Source organism: Neomonachus schauinslandi, chromosome 6 (assembly GCF_002201575.2).
Source record: "Neomonachus schauinslandi chromosome 6, ASM220157v2, whole genome shotgun sequence".
Lineage (NCBI taxonomy): Eukaryota > Metazoa > Chordata > Mammalia > Carnivora > Phocidae > Neomonachus > Neomonachus schauinslandi.
The window spans coordinates 29,600,534-29,613,007 of record NC_058408.1 but is presented as its reverse complement, the minus strand read 5'-3'; the positions used below and the strand labels follow the sequence as shown (position 1 = coordinate 29,613,007).

The window sequence follows — 12,474 nt, the reverse complement described above, 5'->3', positions numbered from 1 at the left end:
TATGTATATATATATATGCACTTAATTCACAATGGTATTTAAAACAACTAGTAATATTGAAAATGGATTGACAGTGTTACTTGATACTATCACAGAAATCTGAGCATCTTAAGGGTCCCTAATTTTGGCAACCACAGCCCACTGCACTTTCCAAACTAATGGACAGTCTCCCTCCCCCCAAGTTTAAACATTTTTATGAAATTTGATGATGCTACAAAACTGAGATTTAAATAACTTAGATTCTGAATATATATTAAAGAACAAAATTACAAAAAGAACAATTTAGAGAGCCAACAGCCTCTGAATTGCCAGACACCAGTAGGTGATAAACAACCCGTTTCATGCAAAAGTGTAGGTTAGTCATGGCTGATTGGAGTGTTTTCCAATTCATCAAATACTGGACTGGACAGTTTGAATGTGTGATCTCCATGCCATTCAAATAGAATAAATTCAGATCTTTTGAGATTCAAATTCACCCCCTTGTGGGTGGACTCTGATAATTACCCGGTCTTGCAGCAGACACTGAATATGAGGCATTTCATATGCAGTCATGAGGCTGGAAAAAAATGTTTTTCATCTTGTTGGGATGAGATCTGAAAACTTTTTGAAGATGTGGCTGGGCTGGTGGCTGAAGAGCTTACATAACAGATGGTTCTTTAAAACTTTATTAAAAGTGCTGGGCCTCTGGGCCTCATGTGGATGGTCCCACCAGAGACACCAGAATGAAAAAGGAAAGCCTAGTTCGGTCTTTGCATTCTACTTGGACACGCAGTTCACTAAAATTTAGGAAGTCTGCCGCCAATATAATCTTGGGCTGGAGGGGGTGGGGTGTTTACCAGTCTACCAGTGAAGGAACTGGTAGAGTGGGGAAACAGGGATAGCTGTTTCTCAGATTTCCGGCAAGTGAGTGAACGTGCGGCCATATGGCTGTCTCCTCGGTGGGCCGGGACGCTCGGCCACTCCAGGACTCCCGGGGCCCACGGTGGGGCCTTTTCGGACTGAATGCTGAGGGGTTAATGAAGCCGGGAGACCCTGGAGAGCAGGCCAGCTCTTTGGAGAAGAGCGGTCCACTGAATTCAACATCTCTTTTCTCCTTTAGGTTGTTCAAATGGGTGTTTAACTCCCCCCTCCAGCCCCTGACCCGACACGCGCGCGGAGACACGCACGCACACCCACACACTCCCGCGTCCCTTCTGGCTTCCCCCCAGCTCGCAGAAATAAATCGCCGCCCTAGCCTCGCGTCCTCCGCCGCTGCGCTCAGACAGAGGTCGCCTCTCACTAGCTGGAAGACCCGGCAGCATTCACATCCCCCGCCCCAGGTCAGGGTGGGGTGGGAGGAGGTTAAGGCGGGGTGGTGAGGTTGGGGCAGGCGAGGGGACTGGAGCATGCGCCTCATCCTCATTGGCTGGCGGCTGGTGTCCGACCTAGTCCGGAACCCGCGTCCCCATTCACTGTCATCACCCCTCATCCCAGCCTTCCCCTTAGCCCCGTCTTACTTACCTCCCCACTCCTCCTCATCTTCCCCCTTTCCTTGCCAGCACCGTCACCCTCGGGGCTGGAAGGACTGCTCTCGGACACGCAGGAGGAGTAAACGAGGCAGGAGAGGGAGGCTGGAACTTCACAACTTCACACTTGTGACAGTGAGCGAGAGGGAAGCAGAGACGGGGGAAGGGGCGGAGAGGAGAAGTGAGGCGAGAGAGAGAGAGAGAGACCCCTGGCGATCCTGAGCCAGAGGGCGGGTGGAGGGAGGGGTAGAAGTCGCCCGAGCCGTCCGGGAGCAGCGGCAGCGGCACCGCCGCGGCGGCAGCAGCACCAGCGGCTCCGCCGCGGTCTCCGCTTCCCGCCCGGAGCTCGGCCGCACTCGGATCCGCGCCCCGGGCAGCTGCGCCCTCGCCACCGCCGCCGCCTCCGCCCTCGCCGAGCCAAACCAAGGCGCCGGGACGCAGTCTTCACCGCATCTCGTAGCCCGCCATCTCCTCCCAGCGGCTTGGGGGCGGCTCCGGAGTTGCGAGACTGGACCGGGCTCAGGGGTCCTGACCCGCGACCCCGGGAGGAGGCGGAGGCACGCTCCCGCGAGCGGGTGGGTGAGCCGGCACCCCAGTCGCCCTTCGTTTTTTTCCGCCGGAGTTGAATCTGTGCTGCCCGTGTCCAGGTGCTGGGCTTCCGGACGGACACGGACCCCCTATCCCCGCCCGCGGCCGCCTTGTCATGCTGCCCAAAGTGGAGACGGAAGCCCTGGGACTGGCTCGATCGCATGGGGAACAGGGGCAGATGCCGGAAAACATGCAAGGTAAGGAGGCGCTGCGCGGCGCTCGGGCTCCCGCGGCCACGCCACCCCCGGGCTCGCCCTGCGGGCTTCAGCCGCCCACCCCTCGCGGGCGCTGGAGCTACCCGGCTGGGCTCTCGCGGCCGCCGGGCTGTGGGGCAGCTCGCGGGCGGCAGGCCCCCCACCCCAGGGACAGGCATAAAAGTTTATGGCTCTTGAACAATGCGGGGCGGAGGTTTTCCAAGCAATGCCTAATTGGCCGCTTCTAATTAAGAAAAGAGAGGCTTCGAGATCTATGGCAACCCGAGGCGGCGGGGGGGGGAGGGGGGCGCCTTCAGGCTACAGATACTTCAGAATAATAAGATCATTCTAAGAAATGGAATGCCTCACTGGAAACCGGAGCAGGTTCTCAGTCACTGACTCGGTGAGAACTTTAATCAGTGCTCTTGTGTGGAGGAAAAAAACCCCGCCTAGCAAAGTCAACTACAGAAAGAGAAGATGACCCCGGAAAAGCTTGTCCTAGCGGCGTTAGAATGCATGTGGGCACCCCCAAACGCCCATGCGGACAACTGGGCGCCGGCATAATTTGGACAACTTCAGAACTGCAGGCAGAACTGAAGAGATCCAAAGTTACCCCAACCCCATCTTCTGCGCGGGTATTGCCGAGTTAGTTGAGGGAAGGGGGCAGCGGTTTAGCTTAATGCCTCTGCTTCAGTTCGAGAACTGGGAGTATGGAAGTCCTATTTGTTTTCCCAGCTCTTGATTGCTGACAACAAAAAAAAGCAAACTCTGCTGGCAATATTTTCGCCGCATTCCAAAACAGCGACTCTAGATCTGGCTGTATGAGCCCTTCAGAAGTTTATCGCAGTTGCTCTGGGCCGGGGAGGGAACAATGCTAGGAAAAGTCCCCGGCGCTCTTCCATCCTCGCCCCTTCCAGCGCGCAGGATGTGCGGGCAGGCGGGCCTGTGATCCCGGAACGCTTCCTGCCATCCCCTTGAGCGAACTTGAAAGGGCCGGGAAGGTGTTGAGAGCAGAGTCCGACCAGAGTTTGGGGTTGGTACACGCCGCGGTACGGGATAGGCGGCGCGCCTGCAGCGCTCTGCCCCGGGGGCCCTGACGTCGCCCGGCTGGGCTGGGGGAACAGGGGGTGGCGGCAAGACGTGCGTTACGCCTCTGGGTCGCTTACCCCACCGTGATCCTGGGGTCTCTCCAACCCTCCAGGAAGGGCTGTGGAAGTCCCCTGGGGGCTGCGGCCCCTGAGACTAACTTGAGGGTTGGCTGCTGGAGGAACCCGGTTGGCCCAAAGAGGCATTCTCGCCCTCACCTGGGATTCCCGCGAAGTGGGGACGTGGGGGACCCGGGCGCCGGGAGCCGGATCTGGGAACCCTCCGCCTGAGCTGCGGAGAGGGACAACCCTTTGGGCGCCCGTGAGGCCAGCGCGATCTTGGGTGCAAAAGGAAAGTTCCTGCTGCTCGTTCCGGCGCGCGCGTTTCTGAGACTCGGGAAAAGACGCTCAGAGAAACGCTGGATCAAGAAGCAGGGGAGGCAAGAATAACGGTTCAGGGGGTTGGGGGAAATGGGAGGGAAATGCCACTGTAATATTTTCCCTGTAAAGTTCGGGAGGGGAGTTCTTGACACGACCTACTGCCCCAAAGCAGAAGTTAGCCCTCCGTTGTCCCCAGGGCTCAGGAGAAGTCGCCGGCCGCTCGCTCACTCCGGGTTCGAAAACAGCGTGGGAAGGGCCACGGCACGACTTTTCCCTAGGCCACGCGGCCTACACCTCGAGGGCAGTCCCTGGGGATGGGACCCCATTTACCATGCTTGCTCTGGTCTCCGCCGGGGATGCGCCCTAGTCGCCCTAATCCGATCAGAAAGGGGACCCGCCATTGGGTTGCGGGACAGCATAGCGCGTCCAACTTAGGGGGAATTTCTCTGCGTGCCTCTCTGCGGTCCTAGCTTTACAAGGCCCCACAGTCCTCTTCACTTTCTTAAGACAGGGACTTCTTTGCCCTAACGGATTCCGTTCTTCAAATGCCTACTTGGGTACAGCACCTGGGAAACTGAAAGATGCCTCAGTCTTGCACAGCGGCAACTGTCTACCCACACGGACTCTTTGTCCAAGAGGGTCCCCACCCTCAACTCCGGTCCTTTCGGGGTTGGATCCCCGAGGTGGGCACCGAATCCTCCCGCAAACGTTTGCCTCGCTGTGCCCCTTAGGTGCGAAGTTTAGACTTTACTTTTTTGGGAGAATAAAAACAATAAAGTACAGTTTCTCCCGGCCCTAAAACACGCCACAAAGCAATAGTTTAAGTTTGGGGAGAGATGGAGCTATAAACGAACTTCTCGAACCCTCAGTTCCCCCAAACCCCCAGCTTCCCAAAACCCGAGCGCGGACCTCTTAGGGCTGGCACCGCTGGGAGGACTGCGCTCAGTATCTCTTTACTTGTTTTACGGAGCCCAAGCGCCTGCCTCTACGGGAACATCTTTCACGGGAACCCCACCCCCTATCTCCAAACTCTGGCTAACTCACTCGGGTTTAAGCCCCAGACCAGGGCTCTGTGGTTCGGGAAGAGATGGCTCAAACTCAGCGGGTCTGTGCTCGGCCCTCAGCCTCGAAGTGGTGCAAGTGACCGCACCTCCCCACGGCCCTTTCCGGAGGCCTGCAGAATCCATAAAGAAAAAAAGAACTTTATTTTAAAAAGAATAAGGAAAAGAACGAGTCATTGTCGAAGAGGCCACATTATGGTGATGGAGTGGCCGGGAACTTCGGGGATGCGGTGGGGGCTATTTCTCTCTTTCCTTTTTGGTAAACAAATCAGAGGAAACTTCTGTCCGGCCATCGGTTCCCCGCCCCCCCCCCCGCCCCGCCCCGCCCCCTGCAAGTGCCACTGATTAACTTAAACTCGACTCTGCTTTAGTGCGCCTGTGTGTAGCCGAGCAAGGGGCGAGAGGCGAGTGTACCCCGGGGTTTCACAGGAAGGTGCCCGGAAGCGTTAGGGTGCCGGGCTGCGCGGACCTGCCCCTTACCGCAGGTACCCGTTGCGTCCGCCCTCCGACACCTGACCCTGGGTGAGTCTCGGGAAGGGATTAGGTCAGGTATTATCTCCCGGCCACTGTCCTTCCTGTGCATAGTTTATCCATCTTTTGGCTGCAAAGGCGCCTTCGCAGAGCTGCGTCCGGCGGAAGGCGGTTACTCGATCCCCGCAGTGAACCTCGCGGAGCCACGGCCTGATTTCTGTTTAACTTTAACAGGGCGATCCGGAGGTGTTTATATTTTGCACTGATTATCGGAAACATGTGAAGTTTATCACAGGACTTTGCGACGAAACCAAACCCTCGTGTGTATCTTTTCCTTTTTCTCTCTCTCTGCCCGGCGTCCTCTCTCTTTTCCTTCTCTATTTTTACAGGAGATTTTCAAGTGTGAAGAGGTGAAAGTATCCAGAACAGGAGTCCTGTCGATATGGAGCTGAATGTTTCAATTAATCTAACAGATTTGAACGTAGGGAGCAGCAGGCTGTAGTTCAAGTGGGGCTTGCTGCTGAGAAGCAGGTTTCTGGGGCTTCAGGCTCTCCGTCAAGTGTTTGCAAGTCGGAGTTGCTCTCCTGTTGAGCGAGGTGTACTTGCAGCAAACTTAGTTCAAGAGTGGGAGACTGTGTGTGCTTGTTTCTCTCCTAGGCAAAGGTGACATTTTTGGATCTTAACTTTAGGAGGTTTAAAGTTCTAAATTGTTATTTTCTGCAATTCATGTTTCTATTCTGATTTGCTGCCTTGCAGTTATGAGCTATGTGTTCAACAGTGGTAAGTTTAAAATTCTTAACAAAACAAGTGGGAATTCTTTTTTAGTTAAAAAATAGGAAGTGCGTGCTCGCTGAGTCCAAAAGATCTTTTACTTTCATTGTATAAAAATAGTTTTTCACTACACCTGGATAAAAAAATATTTTTATTTTATATTTTACCTGTGATATTTGCCCACCAATTACCAAAATGCTTCTCACTGCAGGATTACAACCTACCGTGTGAATTAATTAGCTACGTATATACATTTCTTTTGTTTCAGTGTCTCAGTTTAAAATGGTGAATTACTCCTATGATGAAGATCTTGAAGAGCTCTGCCCGGTGTGTGGAGATAAAGTGTCTGGATACCATTATGGGCTCCTCACCTGTGAAAGCTGCAAGGTTTGCTTACACATTGCTACCTGACAAATACAAGGTTCAAAACCAAAATAAACCATTGGATTGCTTTCTAAAGCTAAGTTTAGGCTGTCTTTTTTGGACTCAATTAAAAATGAGAGAAAAGTCTTAGGGAGATGATTCTTTGAAATATGTGTTTAATTCCAAAGGCCAAAAAAAAAAAAAATTATGCTGTTTAGAAAACTTTGCCAGTCTCATGGCTTTAAAATATTTTATTGTAGTAAAGTGATGTAACTGTAGAAAGACTTCTATTTCTAACAGTCCTAAATATTGATTTTGCTTGACTTATATATATTTAAAGCATCGTTGTTCTTGAGAGGAAACATGACAAAGTATTTCCCAAATATATTTTAACTTCAGACTATTCTGTGCTGCAAGTCTAAACATTTTTTATCCACAGGTAAAAGTCTAAATTCTCAACTGTGTGATTTTATCCTTATTTATTCCAAAAACAATTCTTAAGATTTTTTTGAAATTTATATCATAAAGAATAAGAAACCACATCTCAGTTTATAGTTAAGTGTAGCTTTCATAAATAAATTATATGACCTATTTAAATCCAAGAAGTTTTAATATGTAAAATGTACTTTATTGTTCCTAATAATCTCAACCATACATCAAGAATTTATCTCAGACCTTTTTAATATATTCCCAGTCAACTTGATACTTGCTATTTTTCAACATTTTTTAAAGGAGAAAGCTCAGTTACAAAAACTTAAACCACTGGCAGGAAAATCCTTTCATTCTCTATAACAAAGTAAGATTGTTTCACTTTATGGCTAGTAGGATAAACATAAAGAATATACCATCCTGGTAAAGCTATTATTGTATTATGAAGCTACAAAATTTGTTTTTGATGAATTCTTTTGGGTGCAATATAAGAAAAACACTGTGCTAAAATTCAGCTCTCTGCTACACATGATTTTCTTTTCCATTAGTTTCACCTTTCTTTGTTTTTTTTTTTAACAGAGTTCCCCAACTTGAATGTATTCCAATGGAATTATGAACACTTACCCATTTTACTCTTTAAATCCTTTTGCTCTTAACTATCAAGTGCTGACGTTTGTAAAAAAAAAAAAAAAAAAAAAATATCTGGGGTGTTTTGCTATTCAATTTTCCACTGTTATTTTACAATAGTTTGCCACTAAAATTCTATCAGACTGCTTACAAACAGTGCAGATCTCCATGAGTACCTTACCTGGAATAGATTAATAAGAAAACAGATGTGTGTGTGTTTTTTTAATACTAATCAATATAGAATGTATTTTTCTCTGACTGTTGAGATGAAATGGTGTGTATCCAAATCTCCCCGAGATTTGATATAATTTTAGGAATAGAACTCAAGTGCTAGAAAAATCTCCACTTTGGCCCGGTGCTGTTTTGGAGGGTCGATCTTGTTAAAATGTGAAACAAACCACAGAACCACGGAAGGGCTCATTGGTTCAATGAAAAGATTTATTGGTGATTTCCTTAAAATGAAACAATGGAAAAGATGGGTGTTAGATTTTTAATATGCCTCACTATTTTCTCTGTCTTGTAGGGATTTTTTAAGCGAACAGTCCAAAATAATAAAAGGTACACGTGTATAGAAAACCAGAACTGCCAAATTGATAAAACACAGAGAAAGCGTTGTCCTTACTGTCGATTTCAAAAATGTCTAAGTGTTGGAATGAAGCTAGAAGGTAAGTTTCTTCCAAAGACTACTGCCTGTTAAAACTCTCCAAGGACATAAGATTTAAAATAACATTGTACTTAGAATATGATAACATTATTTTCCTAGTCTTTTAACACCATGGACAATAACGTAAGATCTTTTATATGTTTTGTCAGCAGAGATGTCTGAGTATCATTTAAACACTGGGGACATCTACTAGGAAAAAATTTAAATATCAGAGTTTCCCTCCCCCCACTTTTTTTTTTTTTTTTTTTTTTTAGTTTGGCGAGCAGATGGATTTGACGCTAAAAAGGCCAGGTTAGATGAAAACAAGACTAACGTGATTCAACTGAGAACAAGTTTTAAACATTTGCAAAAATTAAAAAAAAATACTTTTAAGTTTTCAGATCGGATGCTCTAGTAAAAGTCTGATTTTAATCTTTTAAATTGTTTACTTGTCACAATTGTTACTATTAATTTCATGGCTCCTGAGCAAGAGTTAAAGCCTTTAATTGTGCAATGGGGTTTCTCGTGTAGATTATCAATTTTGATAGTGTGGGAAAGCACGTTTTTTTTAAGATAATGATGAAGGCTGCGAAATGAAGTTGAAAAGTAGGAAACATGAAAAATAATGAACTATTAAATCAGTAGCATTGGTTTGACAGGAATAAGGTAGTGGTTCCCCAAAAGCCATGTTAGACTTTACATTGTGAGAGTAAACTGTATTTACAGTGTACAGGTTGGCAGGGAGGAAAGTTAATATGTGGTCGCTGTAAGTAAGTAGTCTGTAGTTCATGGACTATTTTGGTGTGTTGCTGTTTCTTAGCCTCCAGCCTCCTGACTTTCCACAGATTAACTATAGTGCAAATAAAGTAATAATAAGAGATACATGTCACCGTTATGTGCCAGATACAAGAGTGCATTTTAGTTGATCAATGAGGCACAGGCTAGTTGTGTGTGGAGCTTTCCTGTGATGTGGCACTCAGACTTGATAGAAATACTCAAAAAGATTTCAAATAAATCTGCTAAATTGCTAATAGATTCTTTCCCAATGGAAGTAGCCACTTTGGTTATCATTGGAACTGTTAACTCTGTATTGCTTTTATTTTATTTATTTTTTAAGATTTTATTTATTTCAGAGAGAGAGAGCAAGCATGAATGGGGGGAGGGGGAGAGGGAGAAGCAGACTCCCTGCTGAGCAGAGAGGCGCCCTGGAGCTCAATTCCAGGACCTCAGGAATCTGAAGGCAGAGGCTTAACCGACTGAGCCACCCAGGTGCCCCTCTGTATTGCTATTAAGAAGAGATGGAGAAAGATCAAGAAAGAAATGCTCACTAATTTCTTTATTACCACTCACTTTATTATTTTCCAAACAGCAAAATATTGTGGGAGATGCATACTGTCGTATGAGACTCAAAATATAAAATGTCAAAGAGTAAATGTTGTGGGACGCCTGGCTGCCTCAGTCGGTAGAGCATGTGACACTTGATCTCAGGGGTCATGAGTTCAAACCCCACGTTGGGCATGGAGCCTACTTAACAAAACAAAACACACACACAAGTAAATGTTGTGGCTTCATATGATGTCATTTGATTTCTCTCTCTTTTTTTAATGAAAAGAAAAGGTTGCATTTCTTTACCTTAAAAAGTATTACTAAGTCACTCGTGGGGCATAACCATACTTCCTTAACAGTGATATGAAAAAGTGGAATATTCAATAAATTATCATCCAGATGAAAAACTTGCACAATATTCTAGATACCTAGCATTCACAATAAATGTTTAATGCTATACTAATCCTAAGATCAAAAGCTCAAAAACTTAACCTCCAGCAATTTCAACATGTCAGAAGCTGTCAGAGGTCGCTGGTTTCTGTCTAATTGCCATTGGCCACTGTGGGCTTGGAGACTACTGCTAACTCACTTATTTGACATAGTCCCAGAGTCCACACAGCACTGTGATGGTAGACTGTCTTGACAGCTTCTGAAATGAATTTGCTTTAATTATGTCCAGTTCTTCTTAAATTAAAAACAGTAACCGGTGGTTATCTGATGTGTGCTCATCAAGTCCAGGTGAAAATGATTTTCCAGGAAGAGCATGTGCCCAACCCTTTTGCAGCAAATTAGTCAAAACGGCTTTGAGGAATGAAGATATTCTCAGGGAAAATATTCACAACTCAATCCAGAAATGGGTTGATTTTTTATTTTTTCCTCTTAGTAGTTTGGGTTTCCGTAAAGAGAATTCTGACATAACTGGCATAATAGAAACTGATACTCTTTCTTAGCAATCTGTAGTATCCCGTGTGTAGCAAAAATTATGAAATCCTCACTGTCTACCAAAGGGTTAATATGTCCCTATGCATCCAAAATACTTTTTTGATGACAAACACTTAAAGAGGAAAGAATTCAAAAATGGCTTGTGGGGTGGTGGGGGGGAATCTTTATGGGCCATTGTAATGAAAACAACCACACACCTAACACTTCTGGTCAATTTTCAACATTTCTCGATAGCTGGAGATGTAGAGAATGCTAATAGTTTGCATCTTATTTATACCCTTACTCCTTTTTTTTATTTCCCCACAGCGGTAAGGGCTGACCGAATGCGCGGGGGAAGGAATAAATTTGGGCCAATGTACAAGAGAGACAGGGCCCTAAAGCAACAGAAAAAAGCCCTCATCCGAGCCAATGGACTTAAGCTGGAAGCCATGTCTCAGGTGATCCAAGCAATGCCCTCTGAGCTCACCATCTCTTCTGCCATTCAGAACATCCATTCTGCCTCCAAAGGCCTACCTCTGAACCACGCTGCCTTGCCTCCTACAGACTATGACAGAAGTCCCTTTGTAACATCCCCCATTAGCATGACAATGCCACCTCATGGCAGCCTGCAAGGTTACCAAACATACAGTCACTTTCCTAGCCGGGCCATCAAGTCTGAGTACCCAGATCCCTACACCAGCTCACCAGAGTCAATAATGGGCTATTCCTACATGGATAGTTACCAGACGAGCTCCCCGGCAAGCATCCCACATCTGATACTGGAACTTCTGAAGTGTGAGCCAGATGAGCCTCAAGTCCAGGCTAAAATCATGGCCTATCTGCAGCAAGAACAAGCTAACCGAAGCAAGCACGAAAAGCTGAGCACGTTTGGGCTTATGTGCAAAATGGCTGATCAAACCCTCTTCTCTATTGTTGAGTGGGCCAGGAGTAGTATCTTCTTCAGAGAACTTAAGGTACGTCATGGGCTATTACAACTTACAATCCCCCTTTCAAGAGAGACCTAACTCTGTTCCTAATTAATATATACTTGGTGTTGAAAATATGTTTTCCTTACTTTTCTTCTTTGTATGATTTACAGAGTAGAAGAATCTTAGGACCTTGACTTCAGGACTGTCACAGCTTAACTTGATGGGGCTTTTATTCTATGTAGCTCTTAGTTTAGGGGGGGATGGCATTTCATGTAAAGTATAGGGGAAAAATTTTTTTTTCTGAATAGTAGAATGTCTTTACTTACTCCCTTTAACTCAGATGGTTTATGGCTAGAAAATTTAAGGCACTGTGAACCAGCACCTTGTGAACTTTTAAAAAAATTACCAAGTAAAAAGCTATATTATAATGGTGCCAATTTAAAAGAAAAAATGCCAGCGTTTAGTTGTGTTTAGATCCTAGAGAATGAAAATGATACCACTGGCTACTAGTGTCAAATAGGTATTTACTACCTGTTTACCTTGACATTAGGTTGGTAAAGCTTTGTTTTCGGAGCAGATTCCAATAGGATGTTTACTGTCATTGGATGGGGATTGGGCAAATGGTGAGTGCTAGTCTACTTGGCTCGGGTTTTAGTTCTCATAATCTATGTCGTTGATTTTAATGGATTGGTACATTGTAAACACAGTACATGTTTGTATAAAGATCTCTGTTTAACTACGTAATTAGTTTATTTCCTGAAACTTAAGACTGAATTAATATAGGAAAGTGATATCGAAGTTTGGAATCCAAGAGTAGCTACCAAAGCACATTTGGTAGTCAGTGGTTTCATTCTCTGTTTTAAGAGCAAAGGTGAATCCTGGATTTGATTTCTCAGTATATCTGTTGCAAAATCAATTTCTTCCTTTTACTGTCATGGGTAGACATAGCTGCTAAAGGTCTCTGGCTTCTGAACACCTAGGACTTTTGGAGGAGATTTAAAATCTTTGAGAGAAGGACAATACAAAGCCGACTTTTAATATAAAGGGTGGTTGTTGAAAACTGTCTGTGTAGATAGACCAGGGAATATGAAAGTTGTGTGCAAATGGGAGACAGCGCTTTTCATAGCAGTCTTTACTAAGCACTGCGATTTGTACAGGGAAACAAAAAAGTTATCTGAAC

General features: G+C 45.9%; 1 protein-coding gene across 1 annotated transcript in view; it reads left to right on the top strand.

The window, feature by feature from the left end:
- Positions 1–12,474, top strand: part of NR5A2 (nuclear receptor subfamily 5 group A member 2) — a 135,457-nt gene that overhangs the window by 9,553 nt on the left and 113,430 nt on the right. The window contains exons 2-5 of the mRNA XM_021682487.1: positions 2,153–2,290; positions 6,325–6,443; positions 7,999–8,140; positions 10,693–11,339. Coding sequence (XP_021538162.1) covers positions 2,153–2,290; positions 6,325–6,443; positions 7,999–8,140; positions 10,693–11,339 — 1,046 coding nt within the window. The remainder of the gene's footprint in view (positions 1–2,152; positions 2,291–6,324; positions 6,444–7,998; positions 8,141–10,692; positions 11,340–12,474) is intronic.